This window comes from Camelus ferus, chromosome 6 (genome assembly GCF_009834535.1).
Source record: "Camelus ferus isolate YT-003-E chromosome 6, BCGSAC_Cfer_1.0, whole genome shotgun sequence".
Classification (NCBI taxonomy): Eukaryota; Metazoa; Chordata; class Mammalia; order Artiodactyla; family Camelidae; genus Camelus; species Camelus ferus.
Window position 1 is genome coordinate 55,475,103 of NC_045701.1, and position 20,328 is coordinate 55,495,430.

Consider the following 20,328-nt stretch of genomic DNA (forward strand, 5'->3'; position numbering starts at 1 on the left):
TTTATTTCCTGTTCAGTTTTCAGTAGAGGGTGTGGAGTAGGGCAAGAACGTTGGTTGGTGCCCCTTGACTGAACCAGGAAGGAGTGATGCATCAGACAGCCTGGGGCTTAGTGGGGAGGGACTTAAAATGAGCCCTGCAGAGCTGCCCTGCCCAGAGAACCTGTGAATTCCTCAGTTTTCTCACTCCAAATGGTATGCAGTTCCAACTGTGTGTGCATAATGAACATTTCTGGGTTCATTCATCCATTGTTTCCAAATGCAGTCCAATTTTTATTTCTCCTTTTTAAAAACCAGTAATTATGGGAAAATTTAGTTATGTAGAAAAATGAAGAAGTAATAAAATGATAAATCCCCACTTTGCCATTTCCCAGCTTCAAAAGTTTATCATCTCAGTGGCCAGTCTTGCTTGATATATTCTAGGAACCACGTCTCCCCCAAAATGTTTTGAAGGAAATCTTGGACATTGTTATCATATCAGCTAAAAGTATTATAGGATCTATATCCAAGAGATGACAACTTAAAAATACATACATACATACATACACATATTTTAATTTTTATGGTATGTCTGACTCAAGATCTACATATTAGATTGATTAGTTTGTTAAGTATCTTAATTTACCTCTCTCTCTCCCTCCCTCCCTCTCTCTCCCCCCTCCCTCTCCCTCTCTCTCTCCTTTCTCCACCCTTTTACCCCCTCCCCTTATCCCATCTTGGAATTTGCTTGAAGAAATCACTTACTCTGTTCTTCAGTTTCCCCACAATCTAGGTTTTGATATTTATTATTCTTCAGATTTTTAGCACATTTCTCAATCTCCTGTATTTTATGTAGGTTGATAGCTGGCTCTAAAGCATTGACCAGATTAGAATCAATTTTTTATAAGTTTTTTTTCCCCCATCAAGAGCATGTAACGTCTAGTTGTGTTTCAGTTTGTGATGTTAGCAGCTACTGATGATCAGTGCTTACTTAGATCCATTAATTCAGTAAAATTTGGAAAATAGTGATATCTATTTCTATCATTCTTTCTATTTATTTTGAATCAAAACTGTCAGGAAATAATCATTTTATTTAAGGCATTTAATGGCTTTAAGTATATTTTATTTTGAATATTCTCTCTTTGACTTTGTTGCGATGATTGAAATGTAGTACATGATTTGTGTTGAGATGTGCAGTATGCAATTTGGGTAGCTGATTACTTTAGAGACTTCGTATCCTCACAGTTCATCTAGTTAGGAAATTTGTCTTGGAGTGCTTCCTGGTGGTTATTTCCCAACTCGAAATAATTATTAGGGGTAAATATGCTTCTAATTAGTGTATACTTCCCTGCTTGTATAGTATTATTAATTGCTATTTTAAAGGCTTACCTGCTTATGTAAGTTATTATTTCTTTTAATAAGCTTATGCACTTAAATTTTCTAAAAATCATTCCTAGGCTTGATTTGGAATGAGGAGCGGTAAAGTCTAAATTGTGTCTGCTTAGTATAGTCCCGTGGGCCCTGAGGAGCTTCAGGGATGTGTGGTTTGTAAATCTCCAAAGCAGTAATGCCAAACTGTAGATAAGTGCCCTTTACTCAGGAGGGGCCAATTTGCTTTCATCAGAATTTCAAAGGACTAAGACTGCAAAAAGATTAATAACCACTGTATTCTGTATAAATGAGATTTTAATTAATAAGAATACTAACACTTTCCCCCTCCAGAGATAATTTGTAAAAAGTTAGAAAATTCTTGTCATTTTTTTCTTGTTGTTTTTCTTTTATGTCTTCTTGAAACATCGAACTTTAACCTGTGAGTTCTTACATTAGCCCCGTTGTTATGGGCTGAATTGTGCCCCTCTCCCACCTTCATATTTTGAAATCTAACCCTCACCTCACCCCCCAGTACCTCCCTCAGTACCTCTTAATGTGACAAAATTTGGAGAGGGGGCTTTTAAAGAGATACTTAAGATAAAATGAGGTAGATAGGGAGGCCCTAATCTAACTGGTGCCCTTAGAAGACGAGGAAATTGGAACACAAAAGAGACACCAAGGGCATGTGTACACAGTGAAACATCCATGTGAGGACATAGGGAGAAAGTGGCCATTTGCAAGCCATGATCTTGGACTCCTCGCCTCCAGGACTGTGAGGAGTAACTGTTCTGTTGTTTAAGCCGCCCAGTCTGTGGTATTTTGTATGGTAGCCCTAGTGAGTGACAGCATAAAGTATAGCAAGGCCACTATTTCTCTTTGCTTCAGTGGTTTTTTGGGGAACTGAAGTGTCGTATATAGCTTCACATCAGCTAGTTTCTGAAAGAGATGGTAGAACCTACAAAATCTAGATAGAACATATTAATTCCTATTATTGGTCTTATTTTTTATTGATTTGTTTTATTGTTTCACAGTTTCCCATTTGTCTGTGGTTATATTTATATGTCTCTTTTGTTCTCTAGCAGTTTTCATTTTATGGAACTAATTTTTGTAAATAAGTCTATTTTAAATCAATACCAGAACAGTATCTGTGTGTATTCTGTGTGTGCTGTATAGTCATTCCAGCCCAGCCTTATTCGCGAGTAATGTCATCTTTCCTTAAGCCTCTGTTCCAGGCTGCTATACTTATATTCAATTTTTGAAGTATCTCTTTGCCAAAAATAAAATTTAAATATTTCTAATGATGCCTGCTTCTGTTGCTAACTTGTTCAGTACATTGGAAACTTAGATTTGGAAATGAATGAAAGGCCAAGGAATCAATTTTTGTGCCTCACATTTGCCATGAGGGCAGGAATTCCATCAGTTTTGTTTAGGCTGAAGCCCTATGGTCTAGCACAACACCTGACTTCAAGAGAAGTTAAATATTTTATAAATGAATAGATTAATTTTAAGTAAGGTAAGTATCAAACTCAAGATATCCAAAATTGAACCCATAGCTCAAATTCTGCTTCCTTTCACAGTTAAACTTGTCAGTCTTCATGCATGACATTTAGAATAAGCTTGCTAAGAAGTTCCCATGCCATCCAGGTGGTACTCGTCTGCTCCCTTCCTCACCGCACAATGTGGTAGGTAGGAGCTAGCCTTTGGAGCCTGTGTGCATGTTCAGGCTCCTTGATGTTCTAGTTGTGTGTTCTTGGCAAGTTCCTTAACTTTCCTCTGCTTTTGTTTCTTTATCAACAATTGGTGATAATAAGAGTATACAATTCTTATGTTTTTTAGGTGGTGATTATGAGCTTAGAACAATGCCTGGCACACAGTAAACATTTTAGAGCTGTTAGAGCTATTATTATCCCAGAGTGAGAACAGATTGTTCTAGTTTCACTTGTTTGTATCTTTTATCTCTAGTTCTACACTGGTTTCTTTCCTTAGGCATAAAAACAATGCCCAGAGTTTACCCTGAAATTGTTCTGTATACCTTGTTGTAAACCATTACCTTTCTTCCTATTTGGCTTTAGAAGTTCCAGGTTTAGTTACATTCTACAGAGTGGGATTGGCTACAGAGTTAAAGATGAAGACAGACCTACTGTGTACTCAAGGATTAGTTTTATATGAGAAGTCTTATACAAGTAAATAAAACCCAGTATGTGATTTTTGTCCAATTACATGACAGTTTGAGCTCCTTAGTGCCTAATGTTTGGTTTTCTGTAGTGTAGATTTCTCACATTTACTCCTGGGAAATACTCATTTTTAACTTCAATATTTAGACTGGCTTTGCTAAGCTCTAAAAACAACTCCAAAGCAACAACTTTTTCAGATTTCTGTTGAACATAAACTTCATTTCTTTACGAGTGGTAATTCTTAACAAAGGGAACCTTAACCACTGAGTGCAGACTGCTACTTTAGTCTTGGTTCAACAGATTCCAGAGGAATGTAGTAGAATGGAGAGTAGTTACTAAGCAGCTGGGCACAGTCAAGACTGTAATTTAGGATTTATTTCTTTGATAAACACCGTGGTTCTATTTCTGAAGTAATCTCCCACCTCTTCCACTCCTGCCCAGGATTGCTGACAAAAATCTTAACTTGCCAGCTCATTTGTCTGCATTGATAATGCAAATAAACTATTTTGTTTGGTGCTTTAATATTTGTTACCTTGAATTTTTACTTTTTTACCTTTTTTTTCCTTCCTGAGGGACAAGCCATTTTAAAATTTAGTTGTCTCTAATGGTGTGAATGGGCCAGCTTGTGCCCAGTGGGCTGTGTTAGGTGCTTGGCTAAGATCGAGGCCCAACCCGGTGGTGTGAGTACATTGGCAGACAGCACGGTGTGGGGTTGCGTTTACATCCTAGAATTAGTAGCTGTTCTCTTATTTTTCATATCAGATGTTATCTGGCACCTAGTGGATTTTTGAACTGTGTTGATGGCTGGCCTCAAAATCTTTAACATTTATTCCCTAAAGGGTATGACATCTTAATGTCCGAGTTACATTTTGGTGGAATAGGGCATATGTTAAAGCTCTGATTAGTTCTTTGAAGGTACTGTACTGCATGTGCAAAAATGTTAAATATATGTATATATATCCATTTATATAAAAGCATATATGGAAGAATGGTTTCAAAATTTAAAAAAAAAAGCATCAACTCAAGGAAATAACAGTTGTCTTTGAAAGAGTAGATTTTCTTTTCCTTTGTTTTCTGTAAGAAATACTAGAATAGGAAAAATAAGTGTAAACTAAGAATGCTGCTGCCATTCCCCTTCTACAAGATCAAGCCGCTAGCCACTGCAGTGCACCCTGAGGGGAATTAAGGTTAGAGAATAACAGGAAGCATTCTGTGCTTTGGATGCATGGCCCTGGATAGTCAGTGAACACAGATTCTTACATCTTCCCATACACAGAAAAGCACTGAAATCATTAACTTGAGATGTCTTTTCTTTGGGATTAGCAGTAATCTTTGGAAGTTCAACTGTGCATTTGTTTTTTTCCAGCAGAAAATCTTACACACACACACACACACACACACACACACACACACACACACACAGAGGAAGCAAAATTTTCTTGGTAACACTCAGTGTACTTTATTTAAAATTTAACAAAACCTAATACTTCAATTTGTCTATGTTCCCAACTGTTATTTAATAATTTATAACAGTTTGAGCAAATGTTCTTTCCTCCCTACCCTAAGAAAAGTGGGGAGGAGTCCCATGTAAACTTGAATAATATCACTAATGCAGCATTTTGCAGTACTGTTAAATTGTGTGAGGTGTTGCTTCTGTTGCGATCTTAGTAGAAGAGCGAACTAGCAGCTGCCCTTCCTGACTTGTAATACTCCTTTTCAGGATGTCTTAGGTACTTTGTTGTCCCCTCAAGCTGTCACAAACCTGTATTATAGATAACTATAAAGCAGGTATGTCCAATATTTAAATACTGTTGTGGATTCTAAGGTTGATGAAAGCTGTGAGCAGTGAGTTCTTGAAAACCATGCATATGTGTTTCCAAAGGCTATTCTCTGTATTCAGTATCCGTTAATGGACAGTAAAGGATTTTTCCATTAAATTGTGCATCACTAACTGTCCAACCCTCCTGAGGCAAAGTTCAAAGTTCCCATGAAATGGTTTTGGATATTCCTCTAAAAAAGGAGTGAACTCCCTCCAGAAAAAAGCTAGTCCCCAATATTTTGGAGCTGTTTGAAAAATACCATCTTTTCTGGCTTGGTTTGTTCTGTTCTATTGTTAAGGCACTTTGGAGTTGGATGTAGTCTGTCAGTGCTTAGAGGCTTATAAGATTCATTTCTTATGCCTCTGCCTATATTCACAGCCTCCTGGTCTTAGTGTTTTTTTTTTTTTCTCTTACTTTAATAGCCATAGAAACAGTTTCTACATACTTTTAGATTAGTGCGACTTCTTACATGGTATGTTATGTCTGCTTTAATTCACCACAGTTCTGTGTAGAAGTTTTATGTAGCACTGAAGAAAAACTGACCCAATTTGAAAGATAAAAGCTCTTTGAATAGATGCTGTCAGAATTATTTAATTTTATTTGTGTCATAATTGAACCTAGAATTTTTACATGCTTTCCTCCCCTTTTTTTGAAGTAAGGAAAATATAGATCCAGGAGAGCTTATTTAATTCTGCTCTTAATTCTATCACTGTCTACCTGTGGGGCTTCAAAAGTCATTTTAGCTCTGCCACCTCACTTGCAAAAAACAAGTATTTCATTATATTTATGTGCAGTACTTTGCTGAAATTTCTGTAATGGTCCAGTGAAGAAGGCGGTCATAAGATGTGCTTCGGAAGCTTTACATTTTTAAAGAAACAGTGAATTTTTATTTGCTGTATACTTTTTTCCTCCCTCTGAGGTATCAACTGATGAGTCTTTCAGGGACTTTTCTATTTTTATTCCTCTGACCTTTTGTAAATAAAGAGTAGCTCCTGTTCTGGCAATAAAATACTTCTCTTTGAAAAGCATTCCTGTACCTTTAATACAGCAGAAAAAAACAGGACAAACCTTATCTTCTAACCTGTTTGGACAGGACAGGCCATAGTTGAAGAGTGACAAGTTAGAAAACAGGCATCTGCCTTTGATGTTGGGCTGCCTTTTTAGCACCATGCCTATTAGCACTAGAAGACTCGTCCTCTCCCCTAGTCTAACCCCTATTGCCATTTGAGTCCTCATTGAACAGGTTCACTCCTCCGTAGACTAAAGTTAGTATGACTCTTTAGATTTAAGGATTTATCCAAGCCCTGTTTTCTCCCCCTAAGCAAAGTTAAATTCTCTTCCATGGTTTCACTTGGGGATTGTACAGTATATTTAGAGTTTTTCCAGCTTTTTTAAGCCAAAATCAGAAGTTAAGTGTCAAAAAAAGAATACTGGAATTATTTGCAAGCAAGATTTTGTCCTTTACTGGTGGAAAGTTGTTCAAATTTTAATTGATTCACTGTTGTATCTCACCTTATTCCTGGGGAGGATTTAAGATGACAGACAGGTACAGACTTCCTCATTTACAGCCACACTTCATTTGCTCAGGTTCACTTTTTTCAACTTCCATTCACCCCTAAACCATGAATTTTTGGCTCTGCCCTACTCACACACTGCAGTTCTCACAGCAGAGTCGCCAGGCGTCTCCATCACTAACTGGACCTTGTTGTAGGGTATAAAAATGATTGCTCCTTACTTTTATATAAGTTTTCCTGATTATAATAGTAATATATGCAATATATGTTCATTGTGAAAAATTTGGGAAAAGACATCTGTAATCTCAGTCCAGAAAACTTTTTTCTCATTGAATTTCTGTCCCAGCTATCTTGTTCCTTTCCTCTTATTTCTCTTGGCCAGCCTTGTGTCAGTCTGCATACTAGATATCTCTGTCTTGCATGCAGCATTTCTTAAAACTGACCTTACGTCTTCTTCCTCTGCTCTACATCTGCTTAGCTTCCTTTGTCACCATCTCACTAAAAGGTACCACTTCTTCATGTTGCTGCAGCCATGAGGACCCATTCTTGACGACTCTCCCTCAACTTTAAAAATCAGTAGCTAAAATCCTGTCTATTCTTCCTTACTAATCCGTTTACTTGTCTGTTCACCTTAGCTGGGACTTTGATTAAATCGTATACTTTTGAACCTCTTAAGTCTTTGTTTATCTTCCTTCAGGGCTTTTCTGACCTATTTCTATACCCTCAAGATTAATCTTGGTGCTGGTGGTCCCCTCTCCTCCCTTCACACACGCCTTCCTTTCCTGTCCCATCCCGCCCACCTGCTCCCCTCATGGACTCTCCCAGCACCTGTACTATCCTTATAGCTATCCTTATACATCCTTTAATTTTCTGTCTACTTAAGGGCAGCAACTATGTCTTATTCATAATTGCACTGGTAATATCCAGCCCAGTGTTTAGTAAAGTTCGCATAATAAATGGGTAGGAAGAAATGGGTGGCAGTATGAAAGAAATGTGAATCTATTTTGTTAGTTTTATGGTTCTGACTGCCTTATAATTTATATCTTAAGTCATATGATTGGCCTTCATCTACCTAGTCCTGTGGTATTAGTTGTGAACAAGTTTCCAAATGAATTATGGTAGTATGGCAGGAGTAAAGCTGATAGGTTGGCTGAGGTGGGCTCCATGAACTCGCCTCTCATTGATAAAGAGGTTAGGCTTTCCTGTAGGTAACAACAGTGTAGCAGAGATAAGATGTGGCTGCTTAAACTGGAGAGGTTGTGCTCGGGATGAACAGGATGAGGAAGCCAGCCATTTTGGTGACTTGGTGATTGGATGATGGGGGTCAGGGAGGAGGCATCGAAGTGACTCGACTTTCTGACTTGATTGACTAGGTACTTGATGCTGTCATTAACTAGTCATGTTGTTTTTTGGGATCCTTTTTGACATCTAGGCTATAGGATGTGTGGATGTGTCTGTCAGGCAGGCTGTAGGATGTGAAGTTTGAGAGAGCACACTGTCAACTGAAAAAAAATGCACAACCTAAAAGTCGAGAGTTACGTTTTATTCAGGTGGATTTTCTGAGGACTTCAAGCCAGGGAGGTAGACTCTCAGATCTCTCTAAGAGACAGTTCTGAAGAGGTCGGGGAGAAGCTGGGACATAGGAGTCTTTGCAGCAAAGACTAGGTAGTTGAAACATCAAAAGATTACTGCTGTTAATTAAAGAAAACCAGATATCTCAAGTTAAGGAATTTAGCGGTTTTCTATGTATGGGAAGGTGCAAAAGTCTGGGCTCATTGAAATCGTTCCTTTGATATGCACTTTAGCTATCTAGGGCCAGTATCTTGTTCTTCCCCATCCTGAGTCCCCTCTGAATGCACCCCTAGGGGTGGCTGTAGAGGCTGAGGACTTGGCAGTGGGCAGCCTGCTTGTCTCCGTCCTGAGTTCCTCCGGCTCACCGCTGGTAGTGGCTGATGACTTGGTGGCTGCAACGTCCTTTGTTTACTGTTAGGGCAGGGACATTTTTTTTCCTTTACAACACCACTGCAGAGTCATCAGTGTGTGGATCGTTCCAGCTATGGATCACTTAGATATATCGCTCAAGAGTAATAATGGTCTAGAAAAAGGAAGAACTCTGAGGAACACAGCAGTGTTTCAGAGCTGGGGAAGAAGAGAAGAGAGCTAGAAAATCAGTGTCAGAGAAACTGAGGAGTTAGTTGGAGTTGAAGAGGAAACTTAGCAATAAAATGGTTATTGATTTTTATTTATTTTTTTTTTTGGTGTGTATTTTAAAGAGAATAACACATAAGAAAATGGGTCTGTCTTTACCCAGCTGTTAAAGAGTAGATGCTTCAGTGTGGACGATGTGCTTGGCTTTTTGTTGGGCAGTTCCTCCTCACCCCTGTCCAGAGCTCAGTGCCCCAGCCCATATCCAGAACCCTACAGACACTTACGAGAGGTCTAACACGTGAGCTTTAAAAGCCCTTTCCAAATTGAATCTAAGGTTCAAACAGATTCTTGGCCCATCCCAGAAATTCTGATTCAGTGGGCCCAGGGATCTTGATTTTTTTTTAAAGGAGATTTTTGAGCCATCTAATGAACACTCATGTGTGGGTAGGTGCTATAACCCTGCATTTTATTTAATTGCAAAGAAGTAGGACTTTATTATTGTGAACTTTTAAAATACAATTGTGAGAAGAGATTGGCAACCATGGAAACCTGGCTGGAGCCTTCTGCAGTGCCTGTGTGAGGGACTGAGGGGGCAGTTGGGGGGGGGGTGAGGAGGGTGAGGAAAAGTACCACCATGTAGTGTAATCTGTTAGAGATGTGAAGTTTTTTATTTTATGGATTTCTGTAGTAGATGCTCCTGATGCTCTGCGTCATGTCTTCCTGGTCCACTACTGATTTCAACCAAAACTCAGATTTTTGCAATGTCTCTAAGTGTTGCCGGCACTTTTCTATTTTCTGTCTCAGGGCCTTTAAGCCCAGCAAAGGAAGGGAAGAGAGGGTAATATCCCAGGCATGCTTCAACCAGCGGGTTATGCGAGTCTGCCTAGAGGTTCTGCTTTCTTCAGGGCCTGCCTCCACAGTCACCCTGGTTGTATCAAATGACCTTACTGGCTTTTTTCCTTCCCTCTTGTATCCTTCCTCACTTCTGTTCCTTGGGATCATCTATTTTAATCCTGCTAAAACCTTGTCTATTAGTAATGTGTCAGTTGAGCTTACTTTACAGGTTAATAAAAGCAAACAAAAGCTTTCTGTAATCACATTAGTTTCTTCCTAATGCCCCTGTCTATCAATAATAGCACCTAAAATAATGTGTTGGGGAGGAAGGTGAAGAGAACATATTGTGCAATGCAGAATGGCACACACATTGCTAAAGTTTAAATTTATTCACAGACATTCTGTTATGAGATCATTATGTGAGAATTAATTGGATTTTTCAACAGCCTCCATTTCTTACATTTCACTTAGAGAAGGGTTGAAGGGATATGAAAAACCCCGAAAATCATCGACACAGACAGCACTGGATGTGTCTCTTTTATTCATTTATTCGTTTATTTTAGCCATATACCTCCATCTTGTTCTTGAAGAAATCTGGGTGGCTCTTTTTGTAAGATTGAATTATAGAATGTATGATTCTGTATTGTGTAGAATATAAAGCTATTAAAAATGCTATAGTGCAGAAAGGGGGAAGATCTCTAAAGATTAAGGATATAAATCACCAAAGATCAGAAACAAATCAGTCTGACCTATTTCAGAGTTATCTTCTTAAAGATACTTGGTGTGCCTTAAAAGTAAGATTTCGCTTTACCTAGCTAGAAGGTATTCGTATCCATATTTCTCCTTTTAGCTGAGACTGGACTCTAGGAATTAAAAGTTGAAATGAAAGGTAAATTTGTTACGGATAATTACTTTCACTCTTGGTGATTAAAACTGATACCTGAAAGCAGTTACTGCATACCATGCAGGCTGCCACAGTGTGCAGGCACTGGGTAAATGCTATGGAGCGAATGAAAAGGGAATGTGCTGGATTGCCCAGTGTGTGTGTTTTAGACTGTGTCACCAGGAGCCAAGAGTAGGTGGAGCCCATGGGCTTAGACCTGTGAAAGCTCTTGCTTTTCCTTACTCCCACTAATCTGTGACTGTAGATGTTTATTTTGGTCTGTAGGTTTATTTTGTAGACCAGGCATCTCTACAAAACACTTTTTCCTCAGTCTGGGGTGTTCTGTGTAGCAGTGAGATATTTTGACAAAATCATTAGGTAATAGTATTCCAACCCCTCTGTTAACATTTCATCTCAGACCCAGAGAGGAAGTGACTTGTCCAAGGTAAAAATCACCATGTCTAGCTGATGAGTGATACTGTGGTTTCTGTATTTGATTTAAGATATTTGCAGAAAAAAAGATATTTGCAGAAAATTTGACAGCTAAGAGCATATACAAGTAGATTGGTTAGAAAATGAAGGCTAATAGATGGGCAAAGTACATAAGTAGATAATGAGAATTGTAAACATCTAAATATTCAACAGTATGGGAATAACTTGGAAAGCACTATAACAATTTTGATAGACTGTTTTGAGATCAATAAAATGCTAGTTGTGATGACTTAGAAATAGTGTTAACCTACTAGGGATTCTGGATGGGTTCCTCTTATATTTTCATTTCTTCTATACTGTGCCTTGTACTGACTGGAATGTTTTCAGTGAGTTCAAATTTCTTCACATTTAATGGACAGATTTTATGTATAGAATGTTAACTAATAATCAGTTTCTAAAATTCACTTGGTCTAGTCAGTTTGAAATTCACCTATTTATCTTCTAGCCTGTACTCCATGGAAAGAGGTTATTTTGCTTTTGTTATGCTTGATCTATATACATTAAAACTAGCTGAAATGAGAGTTGTTAAAGATTTAGGGAACTGGTAGAAAATGTTTCTGTTATTTCCTAGAATCATGAGAATGTAAGTTTAAAAAAAAACTTTTCTAAAAAATGAAATCAGTATCTTAATCAAATGTGTATTTCCTTCCTTAGAACCTCTGTTATGCACCTAAAGCCATATTGGAAACTGCAGAAGCAAGTGCGACCTCTGGAAATCAGCACGGAAACTCTGAGAACTCCTATGAGCCACCAGGAGGCTATACATGATGAAAAACTCAAAGCTAGCTGCATGAAACCAAGTGTCTTTGCTTCAGCCTCTCTTGGTAAAGCATCATCTCGAGAGCCTTTTGGGGTCCTATCTCCAAATGTTCTGTGCAGTATGAGTGGGAAGAGTCCCGTAGAGAGCAGCGTGAGTGTTAAAACCAAGAAGAATGCACCATCTGCAACAATCCACCAGGGCGAAGAAGGGGAAGGGCCACTTGATATCTGGGCTGTTGTGAAACCAGGAAATACCAAGGAGAAGATCGCATTCTTTGCAGCCCACCAGTGTAGCAATAGAATAGGATCTATGAAAATAAAAAGCTCCTGGGATATTGATGGGAGAGCTACTAAAAGAAGGAAAAAATCAGGGGATCTTAAAAAAGCCAAGATACAGTTGGAAAGGATGAAGGAAGTCAACAGCAGGTGCTACCAGCCTGAGCCTTTTGCGTGTGGCATTGAGCACTGTTCTGTGCATTATGTAAGTGACAGCGGGGACAGTGTCTATGCCGGGAGGCCTCTAGTCAGTCATCCAGATGGTTGCCTTCCTCGAGCAAAGAGCCAGTGCTCTGCTAGCCAGTTGTGCGAAAAACTGCACTAACTCAGCTGCCGTGGTGAGGTTTTCTGGCCAATCCAGGGGTGTGCCCCCAGCCTCTGAGCCCTTTTCTGCTCTAGGGGCATGTGAAGAACCCACGGAAAGGAGGAATCCTGAGGTTGGTGAACCACAGAGCGAGCCGGTCCGCGTCCTCGACATGGTGGCCAGGCTGGAGTCCGAGTGCTTGAAGCAACAGAGCCAGCGGGAGCCCGGGAGCCTCTCGAGGAATAACAGCTTCCGTCGCAGCGTAGGCCGCATGCTGCTTGTGAGTGGCACTCAGGCTGATGAAAGCAGAGCAAACAAAGGCGCCTTGGAGGTGCCTGACACTCAGGCGAATCCTGTGGGGTCTGTGTCTGTGGACTGTGGCCCCTTGAGAGCTGACCGTTGCTCTCCTCAGGGGGACCAGGCCTGGGACGGCGCTCCTCGGGGCTGTGCCCCACTGCCTGCAGATGTGAGTTTCCACACGGACAGTGCAGGATTGCAGCCAGATCAGCAGACTGCCGGGAAAAGCAGCAATAGATACGACGTGGAAATGACAGAGGAACCTGTCGGGTCACTGTTTCCTCCTCGCACCTCTCCCCAAGCCATTGAATTGCCCACAGATGCTGTTGATTGTATGAGTCAAGAGCTTGTGCCACTTACTAACCAAAATCCTTGGTCAGAGAAGAAAAGAATCTTTGTGTATTAGCATCACTGTGTCCAAGGTAGAGAAAGAGCAGGCTTCTAGTTTAAAATCCTGCGAAGACCCACTTCCAGGGATGTTGTTTTTTTTGACTCCTGGTCAGCACCAGTCGGGCTGTTCCCAGTTGAGCGAAAGCACAACAGAAGAGCCTTCTGGGGCCAGTCAGCTTGAAGATGCTGCTGAGGGTGACAGTGCGTCTGGGGAAAAAAGGCTTTCAGCGGATTCATTTGTCCCCCCGGCCTCTCCTGTGGAAAGTACGTTACCAGTGCTCGAGGCGTCCAGTTGGAAGAAGCAGGTGTCACATGACTTTCTGGAGACCAGATTTAAAATCCAGCAGCTTTTGGAGCCTCAGCAGTACATGGCGTTTCTGCCCCACCACATTATGGTGAAAATCTTCAGGTTACTTCCCACTAAGAGTTTAGTGGCTCTTAAATGTACCTGCTGCTATTTCAAGTTTATCATTGAATATTACAATATCAGGCCAGCAGATTCTCGCTGGGTTCGGGATCCACGCTATAGAGAGGACCCGTGCAAGCAGTGCAAGAAGAAGTATGTGAAAGGGGATGTGTCCCTGTGCCGGTGGCACCCTAAGCCCTATTGCCAGGCGTTGCCCTACGGGCCAGGATACTGGATGTGCTGCCACCGGTCTCAGAAGGGCTTCCCTGGCTGTAAGCTGGGGCTTCATGACAATCACTGGGTCCCGGCTTGCCACAGCTTCAATCGGGCAATCCACAAGAAATCAAAAGGGACTGAAGCCGAAGAGGAGTACTAGAGTCCGTGTGTGAGGTGATGGGCTGGTTTTTAAAGCTGCAAGACACCGCCCATTGCAGTGGGTGCTGCCTGTCTGAGCCCCACTCCAGGAGCCTCCGCTCGCCCCATCTGGACGGCCGCCGCTCAGGTGTCTGACGAGCTGTGCGGGAGCATCACTCTCGTCGTTTTACAGCAGTGCCGCGTGTTTGGTCCAGGGGGTAGCCCGCAGTGTGAGTCACTGGGCTGTGAATAACTATGCTGATTTCCCAGATCACATCCTTCCTCAGAGGGTGAGGACTTGCCACCGTCCAGAATGTTCAGAAGAGTTCATTGCTGAATATGCAGGCAGTCCCCCAGAAGGGGTTCCAGGAATGTTCTGAGCACTGTCATCGTGTTTGAAATAAGTGAACAGTGTCCTGTGAGAAGAACAGCAGTACTCTTGGATGAGAAGTGTGCTTACAGAGGAAGTCGGGCACCTTAACTTGGACCTTGTGTGCGTGATTTGTGAGATTGATATTTGTGGTTGGAGGTGGATTTCATGCCCTGTGGTGTTTACAGTGTATATAATGGTTGTGTTTTCATAGGGCTATGAAAGTGCACATTAAACCCGAGCGCCTTTACTTTAGATGAGTGCTTTTGGCCCCTCTGTAAATAACACTATTAAAATCCAGTTGTAAATAGTGGACGGCTGACTGAACAACATAATCACCACAATGCAGCTAGGATAGTGTTGCAGCTACAGTTGTGTGGTTTTTGTTTTCTTGTCTCGTCTTAAATTTGTATATCCTGCGTAAGATATGAATGTTTCCCAAATAAACTATGAATGTTTTCTGTATAATATATGAATGTTTCTGAGAAGAAACTCTAAATAGTTAAGAGGTTAACCTGTTGAAAGGATACCAAATAATGGTTTAACTGGACAACCTTAAAATTAGCATAGAGAACAATCCTTGGTTATATTTTAGTGATCTACCAAGAATGAGAGAATATTATATAGTCAGAATATAACATTCTTGCCTATTTTATTCTTCCTGTCTGGTTACAATTTTTTTTTAACTTCAATAAAAACATGCATCTTAAAATGGGACCTGAGTTTTGCAGATTTGTTTTCCTTTTTGAGGTAATATTGAAGGAGGATGTTGTGAATTGAGTCCTAAGAATTAAAAAAATTTTTTTGAGTTGTTGAAGGGAGAAGAGAATTCTTTTCTGCCACTGAAAAGAGACCATCTTCGCTTAACGTTATGATCTCATGTTTTTGCAACCCTTTAACGCATTTTGAATCTGTTGTCTGCTCAGCTCCCACTGTATTTCCTGTTGGATGAGGTATTACCTAGGCATAATTGTTCAGAAGTCATTGAGGATATATTTAGGCCTGTGGTCTTGTAACGCTTGGTGGGGCTGGAAGGTAGCAGACCCCAGAAAGCTGCTGTGGAGGACCTAAAAACTAGGTTGGCTTGAAGTTGAGTACCCACCCAAAGAGCCTTGCAGCCGCATCAGCTGTGTGGGCTGTGGAGAAGCACTGGTCAGTGCTCTAGGGGAGGGGCTGGGGGGGGAGTGCTGAGTGAGGAAGGCTGGGATGGTCCCACAGGAGAAAGATGTAAACGGCTGAGGAGGCTTTTGGCCAAGTCTGCTCGGTAGAGTGGGGCAGGGCCGGAGTCAGGTGGAGCCAGGGTCACCTGTAGCCGAGGCCTTGTGTGGCCACAGAGCAGCTTCAAACTGCACTCCGCCTGGGCTGCTCCTGCCCCCATCTTAAGCAGTAGGTGTCCCTCCATGAAGAGAGGGGACTGAAACTGGGAAGTGTCTCTGGGTGCTGAACAAGTCTGCCTGGCAGGCCCACGGTGGTGGTACCGCTGCCGTGCTTGGCGGGAGCCCGCAGGCTGGTGGATTCGTCTGGGACCCAGGATGGAGAAGAAGCTGCGAAGGCTGAGGCGTTCTTCATCGTGACTCACCCTGGCCGAGGTATGTGGGAATGCTGTCCGTCCGTCCTCTGGGCTCCAGCTTCCAAGGCTTGTCCTCCTCCCCTGTGGTTTGCTCCAAACTGGTGATCTCCGTATATCTTCCTGGTAGGTTTGTTGTGACTCGTAACTTAGGATTGAAGGATATGTATGCGTGCGGGACTTAGAAAAGTGTGGTGTGTGGAAAGTGCTGGTGAATGTTAGCTTTCATCATCAGTGGCTTGGCTCTCCATTTGCCCAGGGTGGGCACACTGGATAAACAACTCTCTTGATTTTCCCAAGTCAGCCGTTCTGGGTCTGGGTTTTGTATGGGACACAAAGCTGGGAGTCTGAGGGCCTGAACTGACCAAGAGCAGAGGACACAGGAAGAATGCCCCAACCCCATCTTGGCGTGCAGTTCTTGGGGTCCTCAGAAATCCCTAAAGTCCCTTTTTGAACTACGTGGCAGGACCCAGTTCCCAGGGTTGTCTGAATGATAAAGGATTTTAACAGGTGGCGTCAGAGGGCACTCCTCCCCTTCCCTGGTCTTCATTTCTAGACAAGCGTAGCTATTCCCCTTCGGAGAAAGATGCTGTGCTTCGGAGCCCCCTAGTGCCAAGCTGGGGAAACCAGTTTACTTTTAATTTCCTGCAGCAGTGCGGTGCTGCCTGCCTGCATCGCTGTGTAATCCTTAACTCCTAAGAACTGTGGGCACAGAGGACCCTAGGCTCACCCCTACCCGGCTCCAGTGGGGACCCAAATAAAGAAAACTTCCCCTTCAGCTTTTGCTCTGAGGCTCTGATATGCTTGGCCTAGTCTCTCTCTCCCACCCCTCACTTCACCATTTGAAAGAAAAACCAGAGAAAATGTGGAGGAGTCAGCAGCTCCTCGCCCCGTCCCATTGCTGGGGCAGCTTGGCTTTGTCCCTTGCTCAGTGGATGAGACCAGATGTCCAAGGCAGGGACGAATTGGAAATGGGAAAAAGGCCAAGATTAAAACTTTCCGTGAGCCTTGTCAAAATGACTGGCATTAAAGCGGCCATGTAAAAGGACTGTTCAGTTGACCACCTCCCCTGCCCTCCTACGCTGGTAGCTCTGTGCTCAGGAGGCACCTCCTTTGGGGCCCCCACCCTTCCTGCATACCCTGTTTGGCTGGATGCCTTTTCGGTACCTTGTGCACATCTACCGCCACTGCCCCTTTTGTGTATGAGGCTTGCACTCCACTCCACTCTGGGCTCAAGGAGGGCAGCTCGGTCATGCCATCCCTTCAGTACCTTCTTCACAGTGCACGCTCCATACGATGTTTGTATTCCTCTCTAGTGATCATCTTGACGTGAGTGGTGCTGGCAGGTTCTGATTGCTCTGGGCTCTGCTGTAAATTTTCCATCTAGTGTGAGAAATGTGAAGAGGGGATGAAGGGACCTGAGATGATCTTTTCCTCTGGCCACAGCTGGTCCCATGGGAGCTTTCTTGGTTAGGGTCGCTCCCACAGCAGCCCAGTTTTGCTGGGTAACTGTCAGTTGTGCGTTTGATGTCATCTGGGCTGTCTATGCCGGTGGCTTCCCTGGCAGCAGGCTGTTCTGCGCTTTCTCACTGCAGAAAGGCTGCAGGGGCTGTGAGCTGATGGCTACACATGATCTAGGAGGTCTCTTCCTGCACTCTGGCCACCACCCTTGTAACCTGCACTTGTCAAGGCCTCCCTGCCAACCTTTACAGACCCCTGGGGCACTGTTTTTCTTATGTGGGTCTTCCAGGGTGTTTTCCATGGCTAATAGCCCTCATTCTTTCTTTACTCAGCAGACTGGCTATTCCTCCTCTCTTGCATCCCACATCTGGCCTCAAAAAAAAAAAAAAAAAAAAGAATAAAGCCAGTCTGCGCCGAAGTCCCGCCAGACACCGCACACTGCGTCAGTAGCGAGAGCTGATGTTATCTGTCAGGTACGTGCTGCATTTACATAAAGTGTTCACTGCTGTGAACAGCATCTAGCACTTGGGGAATCTAACAGTTTCTCTCCTGGCTTTTCCTTTGGGTTCAAACAAGCTAGTGTTGCAATCTCCATGACTTGGTGAAAGTACCTTTGTGGGAAATGTGCAGTCCCTTCTATCGATACACACTTCAGTTTGTGGCCATAGCTGGTGTTTGCATAACCTCATGGGAAGAGCAAACATCATTGTGGTTATGAAACCTTGGGGGACTTCCAGTGTATTTACACCTAATTGATTTAAGCCAAACCACAGTTAAGACAGCAGCCCTATTCTAGGTGGTTTGTTTGACTGTGTTATTTTGGAGGAGCAGAGCCACTGGAGTTGGTAGTTGGGAAGGGAGTGGGAGCAGAGAGATGGCTCTTGCACTGCAGCAACCCTGGTGAGAGGTGGTGTTCCTGTTTAAAAAGTAAAATGAAACTCTTCCCCTCAAAGCCCCCCCCACCCAATCCTCTCTATAGTTATCAGAGAACAGGCCTCAGAACAGTTAGTTTTGGGACCCTTTGTCTCAAATTCTTGGATTTAAGATTCTTTCTGAGCTATAAAAAATTTAAAATTAGAAAACTCTACTAAATGTTTTGCTTTTCTCTTTGGAATGATACAAGCACAACAGGAATTAGTTTCTAAAGTTAGCATTTAGGGGGAAAATGGCCTACAGTTGCAATGACTCTTGATGTCCTACATGTCCATCACCCATCCACTAGAGAATGATACACGTGGTGTCGAGTGGTGGGAAATGCTAAGTCCTGTAAGAGGACGTGCTCTTGCTGAGTGATGAGCACTGTGCAGAAACTAAGACTTGGGGAACAACAGATCCCAGCTCCCAGCTGATTGGGGCAGACTCATTGTGCTATTTAAATTATTTCCCTTTCTGTCCACTCCCTACCCCCAAAAATCAGAGACTAAGACGGTTGCTTTACAAACTGGTATTTTCAGATGTCTATTAAGTAATCTGAAAAGGTCAATGCACCTTTTCAAAAACCGGACTCAAATTCAATTAGCTGCTGGTCAGTAAAATGTAGAGCAAGGTTGTATCTAACTGTGTTAGTCCCCTATCCATCATGAGGGGAAATGGCCCATTGGTATAACTGAGTGTTTGCAGTCCAGTGGAGCCAGGCCTGGCCTGCCCAGCTTCCCTATTCTGGGACTGAACTGTTGGCCTCCTGTGTGGGCAGCCAAGCACGATTCAGTGTGCATGACCTGCCATGAACAATCCTCCTTCCACCCCAGCCCTGATGGACTCTTCTTTCTAAGCAGAGATGGTGTCCTGGCTGCCCTGGCATCCAACCTGGGACCCCTCTCGCATGACCTTTTCCATTTCCAAGGCCAGTAGTCTTGGTTTCAGGCCCTTCAACTTGCTTCCAGTGTGTGCTCTGCAGAGGCTCTTTATTACACACCTACTCAGCAGGAAACTGCTGACACACTCCAAAAGAGCAAATTCAAGGAGGGTTTATTTAAAGGGTGTAGATACAGAGGCAAGCCCTCCCCAGTATGTTTGTGGCCCAGGGCAAGAATACAACTAGAACCCTCCTGCAGCCCCTTCCCCCCAACTTTATACTTTACTTATTGATTACATGTGAAATATTATTTTGGGGTATCGAGTTAAAATATAAAAATATACTTTACCCATTTTCTTTTACCTCTTTAATGAGACTACCGGAAAGTTTACAATGACATGGGTGGGTTAAATAACTACATTGAACAGCACTGCTATAGATCAATGCTTTAAAAATGTTAATATACATATGAATTATTGGAATGATTATGACCCAGTGTGTCAAAGATGGCACCCAAGAGCCTGCATTTCTGACAAGCTCTCGGGTGATGCCAGTGCTGCAGGATCAGGGACCACACCATGAGTAGTCGCAAGGCTCCAGAGAAATTTAGGAGCTAATGGGTCTTGGGCATGGTGTACCAGAGACAACGCGGGAGCTTTCCAGCTCTTAGCACGCTTTTCCTCAAAGACTATCAAAATGGTAGCTGAACTCGCAACTTAAACCAGTATCAATGCCCTTCAACCAGAAAATAAGGGGTATTTCCCCCTGTGGGTGGGTGTTAGATGTGGTTCTACTCTGAAGGCAACTATATTAAGTTGTTAACATGGAAGGTAATACCCCGTCTATGTTAATCAACCTTGGATTGGGCGGTGTGTCTCTCCCACCTACTACTTCCAAACCACGTGGCACTTTCTTTCTGAAATCAAGAGTCATGTACTTATACTCTAGAAATGTTTTCCTGATAATGTTTTAAATTTAGGGAATAAGTTGCTGGGAAAGGTAGGAGAGCCTTTTCCTCAAAATCCAGGTGTCTTCTGAAGTCACACAGTAAATGCTAAAAAGCCACACCCAAAGGGGGAGATAATGAACAATCTGATATGGACCTGGAGGTACCAGTGCCCTCATGACTGAGCTGCT

The 20,328-nt window shown here is 42.6% G+C and overlaps 1 protein-coding gene across 1 annotated transcript in view; it reads left to right on the forward strand.

Annotated features, from left to right (window-relative positions):
* The window catches only part of FBXO34 (F-box protein 34), a 67,421-nt gene extending 52,336 nt beyond the window's left edge, over positions 1 to 15,085 (forward strand). Inside the window, 3 exon segments of the mRNA XM_032482084.1 lie at positions 11,867 to 12,494; positions 12,496 to 13,221; positions 13,223 to 15,085. Coding sequence (XP_032337975.1) covers positions 11,877 to 12,494; positions 12,496 to 13,221; positions 13,223 to 14,020 — 2,142 coding nt within the window. The 5' untranslated portion in view covers positions 11,867 to 11,876 and the 3' untranslated portion in view covers positions 14,021 to 15,085.
* Positions 15,086 to 20,328: the final 5,243 nt, after the last annotated feature.